This window comes from Netta rufina (genome assembly GCF_964035555.1).
Source record: "Netta rufina genome assembly, chromosome: 4".
NCBI lineage: Eukaryota > Metazoa > Chordata > Aves > Anseriformes > Anatidae > Netta > Netta rufina.
The window spans coordinates 63,796,416-63,821,875 of NC_140127.1; the positions used below are offsets into that span (position 1 = coordinate 63,796,416).

Genomic DNA, 25,460 nt, shown 5'->3' on the forward strand with positions numbered 1-25,460 from the left:
ACCGTACTTCCCAGAACTGCACTGACGACACTAGCATTATCAATGACGTTTATGACAAAAAACAAGTCCAATGAAGGAAAATCCATTTTCTGCGCCCTCTGAGAAAGAAAGGAAAAAAAATCAATTGTTTACGAAACAGAAAAAAAAAAAAAAAAAAAAAAGAAAAGAAATTATAGTAACCACAGCATCTTTAAGGGAGAGGAAAAAAAGCATTTTTTTTAACTGTGAGATTGAGATTCATTTTGATAGCAATAGGATGCTGAACAGTCTTGAATAAATTTCTTTCATTATCTCTACATCATATTCACTGAAATTCTCCTATCTGGAGTGAAATCATGACTATTGTAAAGTCAACAGACTTTCTCCAGTGACTGTAATTGAACTCAGATTTAATTTGTACTCTTAACACCCAATGAAGGGTTTGTAAGAGAGCTGAAAAAGGGTGTAGGTGCCTAATGTTATTTTCAGACAAATGGGTACACCATTCTTAGATTAAAAACAGTACTTATCATAAAACAATACAATCTGTAAGTTGAGAAAAAAAAACCAACAAACATCCAACATACCACAAGCACAGTTTTGCTATGCTCTGCATAGAAAAGCCTAAATTCCTATTAAAGACATGACATCCTGACTTTGAGGTAGAAGGGCTCACTCCTGAAATCTCTCTGACGTTTTCCATCTACTATCTCAGATCTCTGTGGACTCCACATTAGGAAAAAATCCCACGGATAGGGAGCCTCAAGATCCCATGTTTCCACTGGGTGCACAGCTGCTGCTGCTGCTAAACTGCGGGGAATGCCCCAGGCAGCAAGAGATGGCACACATCTTTGGAAACGTGCAAAATTAAAGGTATGTTTGAAACTCGCGTGGTGTATATTCACAAGATCCTACCAACTGACATATGACAACTTTTTTATGGGGGAGTTATGTTAAAGTGGACGGCGTAGAAAATGTATATAGACTCATTTGGAATTAGTGAGTCATGCAAGTTGCAGAATAGAGGAAATAAAGTTTTGAGGCAGCTCAGGCTTGTGTCTTTTATTGGTCTCAGCTCCGGACTGCTGACATTTGGTTCCGGCAGAAACTGTTGCTGAGGAATGGTAAATTTAAATAAGAGAGCCTGCACCCCAGAAAGCGGGCATGTATACAGTAGCCGTATTACAACCTTGCCCATTTTAGAATTAGATCCAATCCAGCCACTGATGGCCAGTGTCTGGTGCTGTTAAATGTGAAAACGAAAAGCCATGTCTGTAACATACCAGCTTGTAAGATAAGAAAAGCTGTAAGCAGCAGGGCTTGACTTCTATCTGCAGTTCATATATGCCTCTGAACTGTTAAATATTTCTGAGGACTGGCAGCTGAATCCCAAGCACAAACCTTTGGTCCCTGCCCCTTGTGGTACCAGGAAGAATCTTGTCCAAATGGTAGAATAAACCAACCCAGGGATGCAATAAAATTTGAAATAAGAGCTCTCCTAGCTCTCAACTGCAGTCTATCTTTTACTATTTCAGAACATTTTGCTTTGAATCTGTGCTCGCTGGGAGCACAGAAGGAAAAAGAGAGGTTGCCCAAGCCACCACCTGTGAGAAGAGGTTGGTTTGTTCCGCAGCATGGAGCCAGCTCTTGGCTGAGCCGTCTCTACCTCTCCTCCAGCAGGAGCTGCCCACCAGCCAAGCCATTTGTTGCGTCACCCACGGTGGCTTTCCCTCCGCACACTGAAGTAAGGCACCTGCAGGGCTGCAAAACGAGCACGCTGGCTGCCTGGGGGTTAGGGGAGGCAGGCAGGCAGCGCATGGGAATACGAATCACTGTATTTATTTATTTATTTTTAAACAGAAGAGATCATAAGATGTCCTCTTCGCTGGGGCTGAAAAGCTCTGCAATAGGCATTTACCTTGAAGTGACGCGAGCGTCCATTCCACTATCATTTATTTTTTTTCCCCTCCCTCTTTGCAGAGAGGAAAATCCGATTTTACCAACCCGAAAAGCACCTTTGTCCCTTCCCTGTGTGTACTAGGGGAGAAGAAAGCAAGGAAAAATAAAATAAATATAAAAAAAAAAAAAAGAAAAAGGGAAAGGAGAGGAAAAAAAGGAGACAGCTTAAGGACAAAGCCAACCGACCTGTGACAGAAAACAAACAAACAAAAAAAGCGTAGCCGGCGGAAAAGGGGCTGGGCAGCCCCCACCTCAGGGCCCGGAGCCGCTGTGAGGCGCAGGGCGGCGGCGCCCCTCGTCCCCTTCGTCCCTGTCTCCTCCCTCGTCCTCTTCATCCCCATCTCCCCCCTCATCCCCTTCGTCCCCGTCGTCCCCCTCGCCGCCCGCAGCCACCGCCCCGCGCCGCGCGGCTCCGCCAGGGGAGGAGCGCGGAGGGCGGCGCGTTTCGCTCCCGTCCCGTCCCCCCGCCGCCTCCTTCTCCTCCTCCTCCTCCTCGTCCTCCACCTGCTGTCGCTGCGCCAGTAGCCGGCTGGGGGGAGCCGCCTCACACCCCGCGGGGCCCCTTTGTGCTGCTCCGGAGCTGCCCCGGCTGCGCCAGGGCCCCGCAGCCTCCCTCTCTCGCTCTCTGCCCGCCGAGGGAGAGCCGCCGCCGAGCCGCCCGCTCCGCCATTGCAGCGCGGGGCCGCGGCGGAACGACGCCTCGCCGCCCGCCGAGGAAGGGCCGGCAGCCGCGGCGGTGAGCGGGGCGGACAGCCCGCACGGCGGCTCCTGGGGGTCCCCCGGCCCCGGCCCCGGCCCTGTCCGTCGTGAGGGGAGGCGGGAGGGCAGGGGCAGGGGCAGGGGCCGGGGCCAGCCCCGGAGCCCGCCCGAGCTGAGGGGCGATGCCGCACCGGGGCCGGGCGGGCAGCATCGCTGAGGGCAGGCTGACGTGTGGTGGCGTGTGGGTGCCTTTTTTATTAATGTTTCTTAACGTTGCTCGTCGTTTTTACTTCACAAAACGCCTGATTTGTTCAAGCCGCGGCTCAACCCGTAAATATATATAAATATTTCTTTTACATTTTACGTTTTTGGGTTCTCCGGGGGGCTGTGGAAGGGTCTGGTGCATCCCGACTTTGTGACAAATCGCTCTGGTTTGCGTTTCTGCGTGTTGTGTGTGTGCGTGTCTGCTTGCAGAAAATCCTGCTTCCCTGGAAGAATGGTGAAACTGGGGAATAATTTCAGCGAGAAGAGCACAAAGCAGCCCCTTCTGGAGGATGGATTTGACACCATCCCCCTGATCACACCCCTGGATGTCAATCAGCTCCAGTTCCCACCTCCTGACAAGGTACTTGTCAGGCTTTAGTTTCCACCCTGGAGAATCACACCCAAATCTCGGGCAAACAACAAAAGAATAGGTTACGTGTAGTGAGCGGCTTAGAAATGTCAAGAAATACGGGGTGTTTTAGGGAACGTTCCCTCTGGGGAAAAAAAACCTGACAGCGAAGCTAATGAAAATCTAGTAGTGGTGATTTGCATTTATAAAGTAGTGGGAAATGTGAGCAATGAGCGTATTTGGATTTCAGTGCTGCTGGATGAGATGTATAAATAGGCAAATGCAAGCTTCTCTCTGTTGTATTGCCATATCCCTCCTTACTCCATGTCTTTCTTTTTAATATTTGTGAGGTACTAAACATTCTCTGTGAATGAGGTGAATTTTCTTGTTTCAGAAAAAGCCCCCCTAATGGGGGGATAGAGCACTGCTTTGTCTCTCTGCAAGATGTACGTAGGCAGACCGGCCACAGAGAGAACTTCCATATTCCTTTTGTGCCTCAGCAGGAACTTCCTGCCTGCTAGCCGCAGACAACGTGAAGTAATGAAATGAGAACAGGCCACTGAGTTTTTCCTTAGCAACTGATTTGGCCCCATACCTCAAAATAGAGGTGGTTTAGGTGCTCCATGGCTGCAAGAGGACAGTTTGAGGTGCAGCTCACAGGTTGGAAAGGAAGCATATATCCTGCATTCCTTATCACATGGTTTGAATACTAGGGATTTAATTTTAAGGATTTAGGATGATGATGTAGTAGCCCATAAATACATTTTAATAAATGTACTCAAAATAAATGTTTCAGTAAGGGTTACTGTGGGTGAGACATACAGATATTTTTTTCAGGTATTTCAGTATCTTGTTTTTCAGTATCATATTCAGTAGGATATTTAGGTATTTTTCCATGTATGTATCTGGTAAAGAAACTTTGTAGCTTCTGTGGCCTTTGAAAAATACAAAATTTAACTGGAAAATGGTAATATCTTCATGCAGATTTTTATTTTTGGCAATTCCATTTCTAGGTAAACCAGTAGGCATACGTTCCTTATAGCTCAAAAAAAACCCCACATAATCTTATATTGCGGTAAAGCACTTCAGCTTTTTTAGTATGTCTTGGTAGAGTATTGCTTGTAGGCAATACAAACAAATTTGTGACCTCAATTTTAATTCCTATCAACATCATTGTGTTGTGTGTGGTGATGACCAGTTGGCAGGCATAAATACAATAAGCCATAACAGCTGTTACAGAGCCTTAGGGCCCATTTTCTGTCCTTGGTTACATGGGTGTAAATCTTGTAACTGAGGACAAAATTGCACCCTAAGGCTTTAAAACAAGTTAAGTCTTACTGTGTCTGATACGCCTGCCAACTGGTGACTGGATATAACCGATTACTGAGACCAACATCCAGAGGAATTTGTTACATTACTGCACTGTTAAGCAGAAGTCTGTGGTAATAGGTTTAACCTGAGTGGAGCCTCTGTGGCAAACCCAGGAGGTTCTGTGCCAGCCTGGTTGCACCTACTACAACCGCACAGGACTCCTCTCGCCTTTACAAGGTTTGCCTTGAACAAAAGCAAACATGCACCTGGGCTTGGAACTTACATAAAGGAATATTTGATTGACTCTTCTGCGCTTTCCACTGTCTATTTGTATGATAGCTTTCCTTTCCTTTGCAAACACTGAGGGGAAAAAAATAAAGACACGTTTATTCGTCCTACTGGCTTCCTTCTGTGGCTGTGGTTATTCATGTAAATGTCTTCACTGGTTGCTACAGACACAAAGGGAGTAGTAGAGCAACTCATGTGAAAAATGGCAGAAGTATTAAGTCAAGATTGACACATGGATCAAATTCTGAAGTATGAAGATGCTCATATATAATGAACAGGAGTGCATACTTCATGTATCTGTGCTTATTACTCGCGTACAAGACTCCAGCATGGCAGTGAAGCATAACTTCTTCAGCAATAGTGACTGTAGCGACGAGAATTTGATGGTTTTGACAGCTTCTAAATTAAATGGGTGAACTGATTTAAATTCATATTTAGGTATGTTAAACAAAAGAAGACATTATATAACCAAGCAGATAGAACTCTGTGTTCAGTGTCAGCTGAATGTGATTTGAATTGCCTGAGATTATGCAACATAAAGGGGGAAGAAAAGAAGTGTAATGTTAAAAGGACATTTCAAATGGTTTACTTCCATGATGTTGTTGGACAATTGCAAAGTTACATAGTTACAATTATCTTATTATAGCTGAAAATAGTTTAAGCTATTTCCCTATGTCCCGCACATATCTGTGTACTGCTGTATAAGAATTTAGTAAGCTTTGTGGTACTGAGTCTAGCTACTGTTACTCATTCTAGATGCCATTTCAGGGAAATGAGGAGAGGAGAACCCAAAGCTTTAATTTTAGTACCTGGATACCTGTAAGCGTTACGATCTTAACAGCAGAACGTTGTAGTTGCCACTGATGCCATGGGCTGCTCTAAAGATAGCATCTGATTCTAAAAATCTGAAAGGGTCTCGATATTTGTTCTTTGGAACAACAGAGATAATTGACCAGATCTTAATAGCACTGTCAGTGTGATAAACTGCACCCTATTTCATGTGTGGTACTTTGAAAAAAAGATCCTGAGAAATTGTAGAAGACAAAAATGAGGCAAATAGGTTAGGTTTGTGAAAATTCTGTACAATTAGAATGCCTAGGAGAGTACTAGAGACATGACTGACGTAATGAATATTTTAGGAATACAGGTAAGATCCTAAATTGTGTAGCTCAGGGCAATAGCTCATAGCAAGGAATAAACTGAAATTAGAGAGCCTTGGGTGTATCAAGAAATCTCATTATCACATAAGGGTTTGTGTGCATCTTGCTGCTAATAACTCGAAAGTTATCTGAGATGTTAAAAATCACAGTGTGAAGAGCTTTTGTCTGGCACATACTGAGTTGCAACTAGATGGGTCATCACCTTTAAACTGAAAATCCTGCCATCAGAGAACATGGCTAAAGAGCATGCCTCTCCTGAAGCAAATGGAGGTGGCTGTTTTCAGACAATACAAAGCGGGGAGTTTCACGATTTGGGTTTGAACTAAGTAGATGCTTAACAACTTAATCTTCCATAGAAGAATTACACAAAATGGGGTGAGAAGAACAACAACAAAAATATTGTGCTAGATGTGCTTGTAAGCATGTAAAAGAGGAGTATTGAGTCAATAAGGTTCCTGTGATGAGCCTTATTCTGGTGATGTGCTAGTAAGGTACTGTCTACATGGCTTTTTGATTTTTGATTTTATTTTTTATTTTCAAAGGTTGTGGTCAAAACGAAAACAGAATATGAACCTGATCGCAAGAAGGGAAAATTCCGTACTCCTAAAATAGCTGAGTTCACAATCAGCATCACTGAAGGGGTTTCAGAAAGATTTAAGGTAAGCAGTGCAATCTGAAGATGGTGGTGACTCAGTTTTGCTCCGAGATATGCTTAAAATCAATCGCTGATTGTAGCTGAGACTGGCTGGCTGTAACAGTGCGACCGTTAGGGGTAGAGCTGGAAATGAGAAAAGGAAATTCAGTGTTAAAATAGTATTTAGTGATTAGAAGCAAAAGCAAACCCTGCAGCACTATTGGTCCTAATCCCTCACTGGCAGATGAATTCAGAAGGCAATTTTCTCAGAGGAAGCGTTTCAGAACTTGGCTGGCCAGGGTGTGTGTGGCTGCATACAGGTACCTCTCATGGCATGGGCAGTCCCTGTTAGTGTTGAAGGGCAAGAACCAGAAGAGTATATGTTTTCTTTTTGGCTTATGATTTTTCTGTGTAGCCAAACCATTCTCTTAAAAGCACTGTCATAGTCCATTATGTATTTTTTTATAGTTAAATGCATGACTTGGCAGCTTAAGGATGTATACCAGAGCTCTTTGCTTGGTCCAATTGTATCGTACAGCCTGGTGACGACTTACTGGAGGATGGCAGATCAGCAGGAATCTGACTCACATTTACTCGTTAGTGTCCACACCCTTATTACTCCCCTGAGTACTCCCAGAGGAAAGCAGAGAGCTTAACTGATGCAAGGATTGAATTATCTACCCCCCTTCTCACTGGAGGGCAGGTTTTCTTGTGCTGTACAAGTAAAGCAAAGCAGGAAAGAGTGCTTCAGCTCTTGCTTTCCTATCAGTTCCCTTAAAGAAGAAGACTAGTTTTCTAGCCCTGTTAACCTAGCATCTTACCCAAGAATGCCAAGGCACTTTTAAACAGCAGGCATCCACACTGTTCGGTGCCCAGTTACAAATATGTTTGGAAAGTCTTAAGTTTAGTCTGAGGAACAAAGCAGGGTTTCAGTAAAGGTGTCTATTTCTCTTGCTATTGCATGTATGTGACATCCCTCTGTGTGATGGGAGTTTTAGGGCATACCCAAATATTCCAGTTCTGTAATTAGGAGCGTAAAGCACAGAATTTGAAGAATAAAACAACAGGAACTGTGCCTGACCTGTTGTTCTGAACCTGTCCAGGCCCACACCTTCCTTCAGAGGTATCTACAGCTCTCCCTGGAATCAGAGTGCACAAAACAAACAGGCAAAGTGAAGGTTCAAGGAGGCATTAGGAGCTTTAGGCTACATTTGCAATGGAATTTTGCAGTGTTGCTGGGACAAACCTTTAAGCTCAGGTCACCTGGTAGGGTCTTCAGCCATACAGAGAAGCTGGTAGGTTCCCAGTGAGCTGCGTGAGGGACTTACTGACGGGACAAGAAACCAGTTCTTCTGTTACCTGATTTGGAGCAAGGACATCCCATCCCTCAGGGAAAATGCTACCTTCTGACTGACGTTTCATCTTTCTCCTCCTGACACCATAGTGCTGCTCTTTGAGGGTAATCCCTGTCCTCTCAGGTGAGGGTAATGCATGCCGTGTTGTTGGCTAAAGTGCAGGTGGACAGCTCAGATCAAAGACGACACATTTGGCTGTCTTGTGTGTGTCTTATTCGGACTGAAGTCATCTGAAAATGCCCACTACTTTGTAGGAGTAAAGAGGAAGAATTCGTTTAGCTTGAGCACCCTGCTAGGACCTTGGTTCTAAGCAACTGAGCAGAACCACTGCCTGGAGAGTTGTGTGCTTAGCCACTAGCTGTAGGGTCTAAGGGATCTCATCTCTTGAGCGTTAAATTGTAGATAAGGAAGGGTTTTGAATACCTTAGTTGCATCTAAATGTTTTACACGTCTCTCTGTAGATCTGGGTTCTTTCTGTCTTTTTTTGGGACCGTTGAACAAGAAAGACCTCAGTGAACATCAAATAAATAGCTTGTCATGCTGTTAGGTAGTCTTTTCTAATTTGTATAGCTGAACAGTCAGAAGCCTGAGCTTTTTTATGTTGCATTTTTATATACCTTTGGATGGTGTGCTTAAAGTAAAATGTCTTAGATATTACTTTATGATGATCACTCTGGGATTAATCTCATACTACAGGGTTGCTAGGTTTTGCTGCTAGGTAACTACTGCATCAGAGAGAGGTTTCAGGAAGATTTGGTATCTCTTGGGAATTGCAGGATGATTCACACTGTGGCTGTAAGTCAGCTTTCAAAGGAGGGTGTGGGGGTTGATCAATTAGGAAAATTGTGGTTCAGGTAGTCAAAAACAAGAGTTTCATGCAGAACATTCAGAACCTAAAAATGTCCCTTTATCTCTACCTAAAAGTTGAAGAATTGAATTATGCTGCTTGCATCATTTTAAAGAGGACTGACTGGTTCTCCGGCAGGGCTGACTGTCATGTTCACCACTCCCAGTAGTAAATATTTCATGAATAATTGATGAAATTTCATAAATATGGAGATGAAAAGTACTGATTGTGTGAGGTTTTCTCCTGGGTCCTTATTAATTGTGAGCCATCATGTTAACTGCTGCTGTTGATTCTGAGAGAGCAAAAGGATATTTGTTTGAAAATTAAATATTTGCTATAATTATGAAATGCATTATTTAACTGGTGAGGCTCTGACTTTGGCTTCTGTTCATGAAAAGAACTTCAGATGCTGTTTTAATGACTTTAATACTGTACATCACTGATGCATAAGTTTGCTACAAGACACAGCCCGAATCTTGTGCTAAAAATAAAAGCAGTCAGTCATATTTACTAATATTTCACATGTGTATTCCAAGATGTAGTCCTTAAGTAAGGACAAAGCAGATTGCATTTTTGGGATTCAGCAGTGCAGAACATCGAACGCTGTGCTTCTCGGGAAATTATATATTGTAACAAATGAAGCCACTCCAGCGTGTACATATGTCATGTAGATCATTTGGTGTTTTAGCAGCCGGGTGAATATGCAATTACAAAATGTATTTTCTGCATTCAATCCACATTACCGCAGTTATTACAACAGAGCTGAGAATGTTTACAAAGAAAACTGCAAGTATAATTTTCCTGCTTGAAGTCACGTTCTGAATTCAAATCAGGATCTGTCATGAGATTGTGAACCTCCTGATTCTGAGAATGCTGTTGCTGTAATTCAGCTTTATGGCAGTAACCACTCCAAGGAAGATGGGACTTTCACTGGGGAGTGTATTTTTCATTGAGAAATAAAAGTCTCTCTTTTGTTCTTTGAACAGCGTAGAATAATGTGGGGAGCTGGCCCTTCACATCTGGAAAGCCACTTCGAATGAGGCAGATTTTTCTTTTCTCGAGATTGTCTGCTATACAGAACAGAACAACATGGCTGGAAATGTCATTTCAAAGGAGTCTTATGAATCAGCACGTAGGAGGAAGCAGGAGAAAATTGATGGTATCAGTTAGCCAAAGCCAAACCTTTGCCTCCAGTGATGGAGCCGTGTTTTTACAAACTCCACTTGTTGGTTTTTTTTTTTTTTTTTTTTTTAGTGAGATGTCTGTTCTGGCCCCCGTTGTTGAGAGTTGACAATTGACAGTTGTGCACAAGCACACCAATTTCAAAAATTGTCCAGTCTATCAAAGAATGAGATTTTTTTTCTTTTCTGTCTTTGGGGAAACCTCAATAAATAACATTCAGAAGTATTTTGAAAGCAACCCTTTCTGTTTCCCAATAAATTTCAAGCCCTTAAATAAACCCAAGCTGTGGTTTGCCTTAAGCCATTTGGTTCTATACAAAGGCAAATCAATTCTTCAGACTTTATCCTTGACATCTGTACATACATCTAACTGCAGAGCCGGAGCCTGGAGCTTTTTTCTGTGGTAAGACCATATGGTGCAAGCCACGTACTATCAAGTAGCAAGCACGAGGTTATGGAAGAGGAATCAAGACTTCTCACAGTTCCACCTGCTTATTTTAAGATAGAAAAAATGTATTAGAAAAAGTATTCCATGATTGATCTGTCTTGAAGGGACATCTTTTAAAACACATTTCTGCCTCGAGACTTTTTTACCTGTTGTTCTTTGTAATACAGATGATGATTCTTACTGAAAAACTGACTGGAGGCATGGAAAATACTTCTTGTTGGTTTCTGTGTCTCTGCTTCCACTTAAAACTCTGCTAAATGCCTGAGATGTCAGCCGATTCTTGTGCGGGATAGCACTTTCCCAAGTAATTCTTGGTCTCTCAGCTAGTGCTGGAAGGATGACAGGTGCTTGCTGCCGTGTGTAGTTCTCTTTTCTTCAGCAGAACTACTTACACGATTAGAGTTGCTCACTGATATAACAGTTTGGCAGGCTCTGAATTTTTCCTTTTATCGCTTTGAGCAAGACAAATAAAGGAGATTCTTCTTCCAGTGTAACTGCTGGTTTAAAACTATTGATGTAAATGCACTCTATAGCAACTGTCTTTATTCCCTTTTTCTTATTTCTGGTAATTCCCTGATAGGACATTGACAATCCTTCTGCTAAATTTTGGCTAAAAGGAATTTTTTGTATGGTCAGAGCTGGCAGATCTGAGTAAAGTGGGTAATGCCTAGCAGCAGCTCATATCTTGTTAGAAATCCTTTTCTTGGAGCAGAGCCTGGTGGCAGGGACACTGGTGGCAGAAGATGCTTTGGGTCTCCCTAGATGCAACACTTTGTACATCACAGAAAGGGTGTGTGATCTTTTCCAGCCTTTCTCTTGGCTTCACTAATCCCTTCCAGGTTTGTAAGGCAAGGTAACGAGATTCTCACGTCAGGGACACAGGAAGTCTTGGACTGTTTCCTCAGCTCTGTCGGTAGCAAACAGATCCGTGGTGCCTGTGTGATGGAAGATGATGGGAACACTGCCATGAGCAGTTGTGTTCAGCCATGGTGCTACTTAGGCTCAGGAGGCCACTGCCTTGTTAATCTGGTTTTGTCTAACAGTATCTCCCTCAGGTTTCATTAATCAACTCCCTTGCAGGCTTGCTCTGTTGTCTTGTGCTGTTGCTGCTAAGAAGCACTGGGTCTGTAGTTTCTTTGCAGTTTTCCCTTCATGAATCTGGCTGCCTTTCGTGCTGCTGTTCCCAGTCATCTCCAGGTAAGCATCCGAGCCAGTTCTCTCTTCCTCTTTGCCCGTTAGAGAAGGAGTCTTTTGACTTCTTTTTTCTGTTCCAGTCTATCCCACGGCTGTCATCCTCTTTGAGATAGATAGATCCCAGTCATACAGCTAACTGTGACAGGTTATATTAGAAATACCATTCTGCAGTGAGGCACCTGGCTGCCTTTTGTGTCACCAGTCATACTGCAGGTGGATGTATATCCCCATAACAAGTATGGGAAGCCATACCATTTTCTTCAAACGGAATATTCTTTATTCCTTACATACATTGCTTCAAACACATCTTTTCACATAAACTTCGAGGGACAGGCCCAGGTAACAGCAAAGAAAATCATTTTAGAAAACGCAAGAGTGTAAGGGGGAGCGGAGAGCTGGTGTTGGTGTTCTCTGACATGCTGGTAGAGGGCATTGTGTGGCAGGAGATGCAGGGTTTTAGTGGAGAGAGGTGAAATGGAGGTCACGGCCATTTGCAGGGAAGTCAATGTGATGTTTTACGAATTTTCGTCTGTGGTATGTAGCCAGACACAATCTATTGTAATTACAGTCTGCTTACCTAAAATTCTCTTGTAGTTTAAATTGGATAGCAATGATCTTAATTTCCTGTCCTAAATGGTTGTGCAGAGTTGCTGTATTTCATCTTAAGGGGCTCTGTGTTTCACTGGTGAGCAAAACATGAACTGTTTGTAACTCACTTGATATGAAGAGTGCTCTGTAAATGTATGTCTTTGCTCTTTTTGTTTGCTGCTAACACCAAGGATGTACCTAGCACTTTACAGACAAATCAGAAATGAAAGCTGCGTTCCCAAGGGGCTCCAAGTGAAATAGGTAAGGTGTAGATGTAGAACAGAGCTGAGATGTGACCAAGGGCTGGTGACAGAGCAGTGAAAGTCACTGCATGTGCTGTTAGTGCCACTTCCCATAATAACAGGAGTGCTCCTGGATGGGTTTGTGTGCTTTCTGACAGGTGTGTGGTGGAAGGAAAAGTGTGAAGGCGGGCAGTGCACACAAGTGCAGAAAGAGTGGATTCATGCAAGAATTTCTGCCAAGAAGGGGATGCATGAAGAGAAGTGTGATGGTTAGGGCATGGGATAAAAAGATGGCACTGAGGCTTTAGTGGGATACAGGCAGAGCAAAAGGAGATAGAGCTAAGAGGAGCAACACAGAACTGTACGTGCCTTGAAACGTAGCTTGTAATTTGTTCAGGGAGGATGGGAGCCAGGAAAGGGTCTGAGGCAAAGCAGGCACAATTGGTGCAATTGATGCATTTTGCTGTAACATTCTGGCTTGATTATAAAGGGAGCCCAACAAATGCTAGCAAAGGGAGGGAGGAGACTGCAGCAGCCAAGCATAGAAGAAAATACAGCTTGCAGCCTTACGCAGCTGCAGCAGAACAGGATGCACTGACTGGGAAGATTTAGCAGATCTTGATGGTAGGGCCTTATCACAGGCTGTTTACGTGTTAGCGTAGTTGTCAGATCCTGTGAGTTTCATTTGTTCGGCTAAATGCTCATAGAGTCTGAAGGTAGCGTGTGGTTTTTTGTGGTTTTGTTTGTTTTTTGCTGTGGGTACACTTAGTTCATTCATTAGTCATCTCTCATTTCGATTACTGTAATGGCTTCTGGCTAGACATTGTCCTTCTTCTGCTCTTCACTTGCAATCTATTCAAAAAGCTGCCACATACATAATATCTTGTCAGCTTTTGTGTTCACTTAGTTCTGCTGCCAGTTCCCCTTAAAACTAACCTTAAAGGACACTCCTGGAATGAAAACAAACCCACACTTTGGGTTCCTAGTTCAAAGAAGTTGTTCGTGCTAGCTTCTAGTTATTTCTTAAAAAGTATTTTTAAAGCCTGTCACCTGTGTGGCGCAAGACACTGTGGTGTTCTGCTGGATCGACGTGGTAGTGAATGATCAGAGTAGTTAAAAGGCTTCTGTTGCCACTGTATGAGGCTCTGCACTCAGCCAGCTGCATGCCACAAGAAGAGATGCAAGGATTCCCTGTAGGAAAGAGAGTGGTGCCTGCACACGGATTGCATCCTCTCCTACCTCGACTGGAAGGTGAGGGTGAGTTTGCACATTTTTTGTGGAGGAAGGCAATGAGAAGTCAGCTTTGGCCAGGCCTGTGGTCTGCAGAGCAGCTTGTTGTCCCCTCTCTTTGTGTGCCTAGGGTTTTGCAAGGCAGCTGGAAGGAGAGGGCTCAGAAGGAGAGGCAGGGAGGGAGTTACTGGCAGGACAAAGAGGCTGACTGGCTGAGGGACAGGAGTGAAGCTGGGCATCTAAGGACCATCAGTGGTGGGTTGTGAGAGGGAAGGAATATGGCTGTTAGGAGGAAGAGAAGGATTTTCAGCTTATAAGAAGGAAGCAAATTGGATAACCAGGTGATTGGGATCACCTTGGAATCCAGGGATGGATGTCTTTCCATCTGTCACTTGCATGTGCAGCTGTCTTTTACCTAAATACAAGTGACTTATATCCTGAAGGATGGTTGGAGAGGAGAGCTCCTCTTCTGCTAGGAAGGAGACAAGAGCTTACTTGATTAGGGATTTGCAAATGGAGTGTGATTGCAAATTATTGGAGATAATGAGAGTAAAAAATTTACATGCTAATACCAAAATTAATAACGTTAGGAAGTACAGTATGTGAACGGGAGAGGTTCTGGGAGAGTTATGAAGCAGGAGCCCTGAGAGCTCTTCCCAGGGGCTTGCTGTGTGGCCGTGGAAGAGCTGTGGTGGACGTGATGTGCAGGCAGTGAGCACCCAGCCCTGGGTAGGTCCCTGGAGCAGGCAAAGGCTTGAGCCAGCAGCTTTGGAACTGCCAGAATCCCCAGCCTGAACAACGCTGGGCTTTTGGCCTCCTTCAGAAAACTTACTGACCTTCCCAAACACCTCCAGAGCCTTGGAGATTGTGCGATGATTGTGGAATTATAAATATATTTAGATTGTCCAATATCTGATCTAAACTACAAAACAGCTTGTTAGCTTTGCTGTATGCTCCCGAGGCCTCATCTGTATGTCAGAATGGTTGCGACTGGGGAAAAATGTTAGGATTTTACTCTTCCCTGCTAGTAGGATGGGCAGAGAATGTGGCTAAACGTGCTTTGAGATTTCAGAATGCTTTTCAAAGCATTTTGAACTGTTTACTCCTGTCTGAGGAGGAGTTGAGCTGAACCAACCCAGAGCACAGCAATTGTCCTGCTTGCTCTGTCCCATGTCCTAGACCTCTTCTCTTAGAGCAGACGTTCTTGAAGGCTGTGTAGAATATATCCTGAAGGGCACAGAAACCTCTGCAATAATCCCAACTGGATTTTGTTTACTTTCCACACTTTCTAGTATCTCTTTTCCCTCTCTATCTTATTTTCTAAGGGAAAGAGCAGTGACTATCAGAGCAAATTGGACAGAGTTAGAGCCAGTGGATTGTAGGGGTGGGAGGTGAGTGACCCCAAACCTGGGGACTGGGCCATGAGGGTGCTGTAGAGCTGTTTGTTTGCATAAAGATTGCTCCCTCCTTTGTGGTTCCTCATCTCCCCGTGCTGCCCAGCTGGGAAAAAGAAAGCCGTGGTCCCATGGCCCTTTTGTGGAAACTGCGAGCTAAGGGGAGGAAGGTCAGTTTTTCTAGAGCTTGGAGTGCAAGGAGGATTCTTGGGGGAGAACAGAGGATAAGGCTTATTACAGCTGTGGGGAGGGAAAGACTCTGGAAGATGGGATTCAAAGTTTGGGCCAGGCCAGAGGGTGAAGGACCGTGTACATGTTTGTGGGTGGGGTAGCTGGGGATACACAGGAAGGAGCTGCAAAAAACTGGAGAAAACAAAAGGAAAAAGGCCTTACCACACACGAGACAGGCCAAGGTAGGCCACGGCTTTGCTGGGCTGGGAGGTGTGAGGAGGAGAGGTTATGGTGGTGGTTACTGACCTGGGCCACAGAAGATAACCAGGAGGGAAGATGCCCTTTGGGATTCATCAGTGACATCCTGAGACATGGGACACGTGAGCTGAAAGTACGAGATTGGCAAGGCAGAGCTAACCTTTGTGTATGCAAACGAGCAATAAACCTGGGGAAGACTAATTGGATTTGAAAATTGATGTCAACGTGAGGTTTTCTGAAGGTGATTAAGAATACAATTTTTTTTATTTTTTTTTTCCAACCCAGTGACAGTTCTGGGAAGCTGAAGGTGTTACTCTGAACCAGAAAGGTCCTTTGCTCTGATTTACATTTCTTCTGCTAATTTACCTTTTGATCTGCAGTTCCCCCTGCCCTCTCCTCTGGTCATCTTTTTTTTTTTATATTATTTTTTTAAATTTTCTCTCTATCAAGAATCTTTGGCTTGAGCAGCACACTGCACTCCCCAGCCTTGTTCCAGCCAGGAAATTTAGCACGCGCTGTTGTGTGTCCATCATGAAGTTGGCTTCCTAAGTCCCTAGAAGTTCATCTAAGTCCTTCAGCATCCCAGTCTTCTGCCACACACAGTTTGCAGTGTTGCAAATCCTATTAGTTCTGGGCTTTATCATAACGGGAGCGTGTGGTTGGTTGGTTTATTTTTCTGAGAGGCAAAGCTACAATTTTTTTTGGTTGCTTTCTGAAGTACCAGATTATTTTTGTTTGTGTGATTGACCCAAATGTCCTTACGTCCTCTTTTTAGGAGGTGTATATAGCTGGTTTGCTTGTCTTTCCTTAACATTTAGATCATACTACATGCTATTTTAATCGATTAATCTTTAACTTTAAAAGTTTATTACTTTCTTAGGCTGCAGGACATGCTGGCTTTGCCCTAACTTTCAGAAAAAAAAAAAAAAAAAAAAAAAGCTCAACCACTTACTCTCCTCTTCCTGTAATCTCCAGGAGCTACTCATTTATGTGTCATTAGAAGGTTTAGAATAGTAAAAACCCCATGTCTGGGACATTCCCCCAGAGTTTAATCCTGGGAAAGATTAGCTTCATAGTGACACCAATTTCAGATTTAATTTAAGGCACCTCTTATTTTTGCTCCAACACAGATTTGAGACCAGGGAGGCACTTAGAGAGACAGTGAAAGTCAGTGCCATGCAATGCAGTCTGTGATGTGTAGATTCCTAGGCTCCTCTGTGAGTGCTGTAGAAGCAGAAACATCTACAGCAGGTACAACAAACTCTTCTCCTAACAAGAGGGGCCAGCCATTGCTTTCTCCTTGCCCTGCCAGAGTCACCTTTGTATCATTTGGATGACACCTGCGCTAACTTACTGTCATCTGACTCTATTCTTGGACAGGTACAGGGGAAACCAACATGCTCATCAGCTGACATAAACTAGATTTACACTTACATCATCCAAATCCTGAAAAAGCAGCAGACACGAGCCACCACCTCAATGTGTCCTTCTGGCCTCACGTGTACGCTGAAAAGAGAAGCAACCCAAAAAGCCTTGCAGTATAGGCAATGGGGCACTGACCATACCATCGGCTTTTTTCAGGGAGAAGCAGGAGGTAGAAGCACATGTGTGTTATTTCCCAGATTTCCCTCAACAATTAAGTAGCTGTTTTTATTTTCTGATTTTACTGCAAAGTGCATTTGTAGCTAGCTTCTGCTGCCTGCGGTAACGAACAGCGATACAATGAGCAGTGCATTACTAACGTGAGCATGTTTTGGTTTTCTTTCCAGGTAACTGTGCTGGTCCTTTTCGCCCTTGCGTTCTTAACATGTGTTGTATTTCTGGTAGTCTACAAGGTTTACAAGTATGATCATACCTGTCCAGAAGGATTTGTTTTCAAGGTAAGTGCTGTAGACACTACGGAAAAGCGGGAGAGTGTGTGATGTTCCCTGTGCTGTTTTCTGCATAGCCTTGATTAAGTCATCCTGTGTTGTATAGAAACTTGTGGTTATTTTCAGAGGCTAGTGTGCCTTTAGCTATATTTCTTTCTGCTTAATTTGTAATAGAGATTGTGACTACCACACAACTTTCACGTTCTTGTTATTTTTGCTAATGCTCTAAACCTTGAAAATACATCAACAGTGCCAACACCAGTATCCTGCAGACCTCCTTCATCTGCAGCTCTTGGAGCAAAACACTCATTTATTGGGTCATACGCCACTTATTGGTGTTGCATGTTCCTCCAAATTCATTTGTCATAAGAAAGAAGAGAATGATAAATCTAAAAACCTGGAGGAAAAAAAAATGGACACTGGAATATATGTCAAAGACAGGCTAAAGTGATGGTCTCATTAAGAGTAGCAGAGTTACCTTAGGGTTATTTTTACAGAAAGAACTTCTTGTTCTCGAACAGTGACCTCCCAGCCCTACTGCCACAGGCCAAAAGTGGTGCCAAAAAAGGAAAAACACATTTATTGGAAAAAATACTTGCGCTAACTGAAAGGGAGGCAGGGGCTCACTTAATTCTTACAAGATGGCAGTACTGGCTCTTCAGCTCTGACCTGGGCTGGAAGTCAGAAAGGTAGTATTGATTTCTCTCAGCTGTAAATTTAGCAGGGTTGAACGTGGCTGTAATTAGTTAAGCAGCAGTGATGATGGCATTCTTCCCTCTAATTTTTTAAGACTATTTAGTCTCCTAATGAATAAAAAGGGGATCTGATAGGATTTTCAAAATGATGTAAGAAAGAATGACTGCCTCGGTGCTCTTGCCAGTCCTGTTCAGGACTTTTGATTCTGTCACTGTAGGCACATAAATATTTTACAAGAATCCAGTCCAAAGGTATAAGCAGTGGTGCTGTAGTAGGTTAACTTAACTCCAACCATTCGTTTTTCCCTCGGTTCAAGGGCAAAAGAGGCCATGGTTAGAACAGCTGGCTGTAGCTCAGGAGATACAGCTCTTCCTTCTGCTTGTTTTCTTTTTTGTGTTGTCTCAGACAAGTTCTGAAACCTCTCTATGCCCATGTCTCGAGGGGTGCTAGCCTTTTTTTTCTAAGCTTACTCTTGGCTTTTAGCAATTTGGAACACGGACTGTGTGTTCTTACGGAGCCTACTCTGATGTGATCCTGACTCGATGGGAATGGCCAGTTGTGTGCTCCTGTCACAATTCTAGTAACAGCCTGCTTCTTCTGCGTCCTTTCATACCGTGCCATCCCTTCCTTCGAATTGCAGCATTCTGGCTTCTTACCTGTTCTTTCTAGTGTCAAAGACATGTAAGAGGAGAACAGTTTCTGAGCTTTATTTTGGCTGCACAGTGTGTGAAAAGAATCTCATCAGGTTTCTCTTCTTAGGACCCCGTGTTTGAAACACACGTTAGGCAGAGCATCCTGTGCCTGATGCTTTGCTTTTAGGGAGCAGCACATACACAGGGCTGCGTTGCTATTGCTCTTCCGGTACTGGGTTTTGTAGAGGCTGTTTCCTAGGTGCTTGATGGCATAATGCCAGGAGGCACAGCATCTTTTATCATCTACTTCTTAAGTTTTCTGTACAGGATAACCGTGGTACCAAATGGCATGAGGCCTGGAACTAGCGATGCAGACAGAAATTTTTACTTGTTGCCTGTGCATCTTTTTGGGGAGAGTCTGTAACATATCATGGCGTAGCTTAGCACAGATGTCCTAAGAGAGATGAAGGAGAAGTCTGTGCCAGTTGTGTTCACCTTGTGACCAGTCTCTCTGTGGACGGGCTTTGTGCTTCAGGTGAACTCAGCAATATTCTCTGGCCTGGATGTCACCAGGCTTTTGATGCTGATGTGATTTGCTTGTTAAGGGCAAATGTGTCCTGCCTCAGGAAGCCTGGTGTCATGGGAATCTCTGAGTAAAGCCTGAGCGACTGCAGCCCTGAGTCAAATTCACTTTGATGCTGTCATACACGGAGCAGTTCCAAAGGTTTCGGTGTTTTCAACCTTTTTGCTGTCCTACACATCCAGAGCTTGAAGGTGTAATTAAAAAGCCACTCGTTTTCCTCTGCATAGCAGTCTTAAACAGCCTGAGCTGCAAATTTGTGCTTGCTGAAACTGACGCAGGCACAGCCCTGTTGTGCAGATTGCTCCTCTGAAGCTCTCCTTGCTGGCTCATGGTGAGACTCACCATAGCTCGTATCCTGGAGGAATTTCTCCAGGGCTTCAGTGTGCTCCGTACTGCATCTGTTACTCTTCAGCTTCCATTGCCAAGGCACCTGTGTTCTGTCAGACTCATGGACAGTACGAGAAAGTAATTTCCGTGTATTAAAGATAACACCATCATCTATTAAGGCTGGAATTACTGACCCAGCAAAGTTAATAGGACAGAAGATACCATTTTGAAGTGAAGTGTTGGTACCACTGGAGTCCTTGTGTCAGGGGAACAGAAGGAGTCATCTTCATAGAGCCACACACAGGCTGGCAACCAGGATTTGCTCTGGTATCAAAGGCCTTAACCTGTAACTAACTTCTGAAATAAAAGGGATATGAAAGAAATGTGAGACTGACAAGTTATGCTGGAGCATCCTGGTTTCTCCTCGTGCCCTTTCTTACTAGTTCTCTCACTTGGAATCCAATGAAACAAAACAGGTAGAAATGTTCTGCGTAGGCTGAAGGTTACAGCAGGTGGCACAATGTGAACTGGCACCAGTTTCCACAGCTCAGGAGCTCTGGGTGCTGCCCTGCCTGCCTTGATGAGATGCTGAGCAGAGAGGTTATCCGTGGGCAGTACACAAGGAACAGCAAGTAAAAAGGGAGTTTTTGCCCGTTTTTTCCAGAAGCCTGAAATCCTGAGCAAAAATTCAGTCAGGATGGAAACTCTGATGGGTATTTCTTTAGGCTCTTCTGTCAGCTGTTGGGCGTTTGTGACTACAAAAAATAACATTACTGAGTCATTTTGGCCTGTTAAAAAGCTAATTGCTCCTTTAAGCAGTAAAAGATTCTGTGGCATTATTTTAGACTGGCAGTAATCTTGGCTTGTCTTCAGCACTAATAATTATATTGCATTTGCTTGAATTTCCTTGGCAGATCTAATTAGATCAATGGATTGTGTTCCTTCCCCCATTTTAAATATTTAGAATTGTGACTACATCCAGTGACTGGGTGAAATAATCACTACAAAGAGGTCTGTGTCTGAGTGCTTCTTAGTCATTTTATCACATCAGAAGTCGTGTCAGTTATCCCAGATGAAGCTTGGATAATGCTTCCAGAAGATGGCACGGCTGATGCAGGTGAACACGCATACCAAGCAGCTCAGTTCCAGAGCTGTCCTCTGTGCTCTTCAAACTTAGGTCCCAGACTTGGAACTGACACTTGGATGAGGCTGGTGATTATGGCAGGGAAACCTCTGTGAGTTAAACAGTGCTGCCTGGCCACAAGTCTCTGCTTAGCTGGGGTTAAGCCCTGTCTGCTTTGTAGTGCTAGTTCCAATAAAGCTTTGGGGCAAGATTTGCCCTGGCTGCTCTGTGAAAAAGAAAACAAACCAAACCTGGCTGGATGTGGTAACTTTGGATGCTGTTGTATCTGGCATGCATCTAAGCTTCCAGCATGCAAGCTGGGTAGAACTGATGAGCTGCTAATTCCCTGGGAGGGCTACTGATCTTGTGATAGCAAGTCTTCCTTCAGCAGTCAAATCTGCCCCAAGATCACATTCACTGGGGCCAAGTAGGTTTAAAGACTATCTGTAGCCTATTGTTTTAGCAGGTCTTGCTTTTTTCTTTCATACATTTTGATGCTTTATTCACCCCAACATTTTTAGGAGGCAGAATTTATTTTAAGCCAAGACGGCTGGATCTTTCCCCCAGCCATTTTGTGCTATATGGTTTAAAACATTTGAAACAATTGCTAATGATTTACTTTTATGCTGCTTTTTTTTTTTTTTTTTTTTTTTTTTCTGACTAGAAGAAAAAGAAGAGAGGTTGACAGGAGTTCAACCCCAAAGTAATTGTGTACATGTGAGATAGCATCTGGTCGTGACAATTTTTTTGTGCTCAGAAATTTCTACTATTAAGTTTTCCTTGCCAAGTTCTATGAGAACAGCAGCACTGGTAAAAATTGCTGTCCTGCAGTATTAGAAATTTTAATCTTCATTACTGGGAGAAGGAAGATCAAACAGCTTGTATCGTTTGAAAAGAGAGGACTTTTCCTTAAGCTGATATGAGTGCTGCAGGTACTCAGAGATTTTAGAGGGTCAGCTCAGTTGCACAGATGACTGCCCAGGTCTCTGAGGTGTTGTTCAGACTGCTTGGACTGGCAGATGTGGCAAAGGACCTGTGGAGAGACCTGTGCCCTTCTGGAGCAAAACCCAGTGGTCAGCAGGATATGTCCCAGTCATTTTTTTTCCTTCAGTGCAACTTGCTGCTTCATAGGCTTTTACTGCATCATCACAGGAGGGTTGCGAGATGCACTGTACGGGCACATCCACTTGTTTTTTAAGACGACATCCGAGTTTGGATCCTACTTGGTATTTAACTAAGTCAGGTATTTCATTTTCAAAAGCTCTGAGCATCTTGCAGTTTCTGTGTAGTGCTCTTAAACTTTTGGGAAACTAAATAATGCAGTTCCACAGCTAAAGATAGACTTTAAAAGCTTGATGCTGACTGTATCTTTCTGAAAATGAAGAGTGAAGTATTAGAATCACAGAATCATGTGTATATATACATCTGCACATCAACAGGGCTGCCCACAATGTTTTCCCTCTGTGTATTACTAGGCTGTAAAACTGGTCATGCCTTGGCACCCCTATATTTATAGTAAGCTCTTCCCCACAGATTGAAAACAAATTCTATTAAGGTGCCTGAAACACTGCAATGTGAGAATGCAGGTATCTGTAATTGTAGATAGACCAGGTGGGACTAGGTAGAGAAGAAAAGAGCTGGAACAAGAGACTGAGTACTTTTAAAAATTAATTTGGGGCATGCATGTTTCTTAACTGTTAATTATTCTGGAAAACAGACACAGATTTGCCTGTCTGGCAAATGCAGGTGTAGGCTAAGGATTACAAGGAGGAACATTCTGACTGCAGTAGGATGACACTGTAGTAGTAATTGCTGTGTGTTGCACCTTGACTCGCCCAAAGTAAAAGCTTGCTTAGACTGGAGGGAAAAGAAAATACTTTGATATGTTCAATGTGTATGAGGTTGTATCTGTAATCTAAGTGATGGATTTTCTTTTCAGAATAATCAATGCATTCCAGCTGGGTTGGAAAACTACTACTCTGAACAAGACTCCAGTGCTCGAGGGAAATTTTACACAGTCATAAACCACTACAATCTGGCCAAACAAACCATCACGCGCTCAGTGTCCCCATGGATGACAGTACTGTCAGAAGAGAAATTATCTGAACAGGAGACTGAAGCCGCTGAGAAATCAGCTTAGTATGATAAGCTAATTATTAACACTATGTCATTTGAAGGTAACTAAGGGACTTTAAGGAACTTTTCATTAAATATAATTATGGATAATTTAGAGGTTACTCATGTTTATGGTGCAATTGCTTCTGTTTGCTGATACTGCTTTGCAAAAACAAAACAAAACAAAAACTTGCTGCAGAACATTCATGGGCATAAAACAAGATGCATATCAGCATTGCTTTAGAGCTTTGACACCATTTTCAATGTTTAAAAAAAAAAACAAACAACTGTTAGATATGTTCTTGCAGTTTATTGGATACTGACAGATTTCTTCACTGGATTTTCAGGGCTTGGACCTTAAATCATGTGTTCTGTTGTCTGAACTGATACTTTATTTATTAATTTTTTATTGTTAGTCATTTTGCAAACTGAAACACCACAGCCATAACTAGAGTGATCTCTTGTTTAGCTGAGAGCTATATTTAGTATTTAGTTTTGGCTCAAGCAAAAGTGATAATCAGCACTGATATCAAGGGCATAATGTAATGACTTGTATGGAGAAAAGAAAAAAAAACTGTCAGGTAGCATTTTTCTTACATTTTCTTTACTGTTATTTATTTGTAAGTGATAATGAAGTTCTCTGCAACAAGGCATGCTCAATGTTTTATTATTGCTGTCAACAGGATTTAACTGCATTTCCACTGTGGCTTTAGCATCTTGGTAAGGATATGCACTGAAACACAAACTAGATAGGCACTACGGAGAACCACAGACAATTCTAGTGATGGATGGTGAGGATAGTGTAAAAAAGTAAATATATGGTTAAGGATGTTCAAAAGAGAAATGCCATCTTTTGATCATACTTAAGCGGTAGAAAGCCTGTTCACAGTAGATGTAGTCCGCTATGTAATTTGTTGGATACAACGGGGGAGTAATATGTCTAAATTTTCTCTTTTATGACATTAACTTTTTCCCTTTTTATAAATTAGAGCTTTCAGTTTATGTATGGTTTGCAGTTCAATGCTTTTTAAAACAGAAAGCATCACAAGTGAAACAGTAGCATCTTAGATAACACAACTGGCTGTCTGAAAGCTACATGTGAAACTTGAGTGAAGAGTAGGACTGTTTATGTATGGCTTGGGATGGGAAAAGATGTAGAAGATCATAGTATTGTGGATGCACGTTAAAGTTCCATTGTAATTACAAACTTATCTATTCTTTGTGTGAAACCATGTTTTCATTTTTATTATAAATCTTAAGTATATTACAAAAGAAGACATAATTAATTTAACAGACAAGGGTGTGAAGCATCTGGGTAAGCAAGTAACCTTACTTAAATGCAACAACTTCTAGTGGACATGTCAAAAGTTTGTTTTCTGTAGAGATCATACAGAAACAAAGGGAAACCGTCAAGATCTATAGCAGAACAAACAGTCAGCTACACTTTTACTCTTCTCCAGTAGAATTTAATTATCAGTAACTTTTTTTAACCAATACAGTAAAAATAACCATTATTACTTAATTCTATAGATTTGATGTGAAGTAAGCAAGTAATATCTGTAAAAGAATTTTTAAGTCCTGGTATGTGGAATGCATAAAAAGCAATAAGTTATGTGCCAAATTTTTCTTTGCATTTCAAAACCACAGGCCACATATTCAGATACTCAAAACTACCATGTTTTTATTTTCTAGTAGGCATAGGCTTTATTGGATGCAATCTGTAACTTTTGACATTTTCACTCTGTGCAGAGTAAAGAATGATACAGCTTGTTGCATATAATGTATAGGTACACACAAGTCAGAAGAGAGATAGCAAAACACATTTATCACAATATTTTTTACAGAGGCCATTCAGATTTTACAAGATAAAAAAGATCTCTTTCCCAAGACTGTCCTACATGGAAATGATTCATGATACATCTTCCTCCCCTTAAATATAGGGCAATAAACGGCTTCAATGCACAAGTAAATACTGATGAGAAAGAACTTACTGCTCTCATGACATTAAAAAATACCAAGCTGTAGGATGTAGAACGCTGATTGCTTTGCAATTAAGTCAAGAGCAGTTTTTCCATCTGACTTAACGAGAGGAAGTTTATTGATTCTTAGCCACAGTTGGTTTTGAGACCCCTTTTTTGGATACCAAATTGCTCCCACTTTTAGTACATCGAAGAGTTTGCCTTTAATATTGTCTGTCCTTTGGCTTTGTTCTGATGTCTCAGAACCTCCATTTCACTGCACAATCGGCATTGTTATTATCTCTTTGCACCCTCAAGTAAAGCTCTTTAGCTTTTTTTTTTTTTTTCTTTTAATTATTATTAAATCATCTTGATCTCTAAAGTAGTTGTCAAGGATTAGAAGTAGAGGTCATACATCTGCAAAATGATCACTGTGTACTGAAGTGGTGTGATTAAATAAAAGCCTGAAACAGTGTAGATGCTTCTGCACAACAACAATTTTCTCTCAACCTGTTCTGCGCACTGAGAGCTGGACTTCAAGTACCATAAGCGTAGGTCACTGACAATAATCACTTTTTATTTACTTATCAATGTTTACCCCTTT

At 42.6% G+C, this 25,460-nt stretch overlaps 1 protein-coding gene across 1 annotated transcript; it reads left to right on the plus strand.

The window, feature by feature from the left end:
• Positions 1–2,473: 2,473 nt before the first annotated feature.
• On the plus strand, positions 2,474–25,366 carry NSG1 (neuronal vesicle trafficking associated 1). Its single transcript, XM_084285821.1, has 5 exons — positions 2,474–2,674; positions 3,112–3,262; positions 6,552–6,668; positions 17,321–17,431; positions 22,723–25,366. The coding sequence occupies exons 2-5, from the start codon at positions 3,134–3,136 to the stop codon at positions 22,921–22,923; spliced, it is 558 nt and encodes a 185-aa protein (XP_084141947.1). The 5' UTR covers positions 2,474–2,674; positions 3,112–3,133; the 3' UTR covers positions 22,924–25,366.
• Positions 25,367–25,460: the final 94 nt, after the last annotated feature.

Excerpts from the sequence above, each read along its gene's own strand:
- NSG1 (XM_084285821.1), top strand. The coding sequence starts at position 3,134 with ATGGTGAAACTGGGGAATAATTTCAGCGAGAAGAGCACAAAGCAGCCC. Across the intron at positions 3,263-6,551 it reads AGTTCCCACCTCCTGACAAG|GTTGTGGTCAAAACGAAAAC; the intron begins GTACTTGTCAGG and ends TTATTTTCAAAG. Across the intron at positions 6,669-17,320 it reads GGGTTTCAGAAAGATTTAAG|GTAACTGTGCTGGTCCTTTT; the intron begins GTAAGCAGTGCA and ends TTTTCTTTCCAG.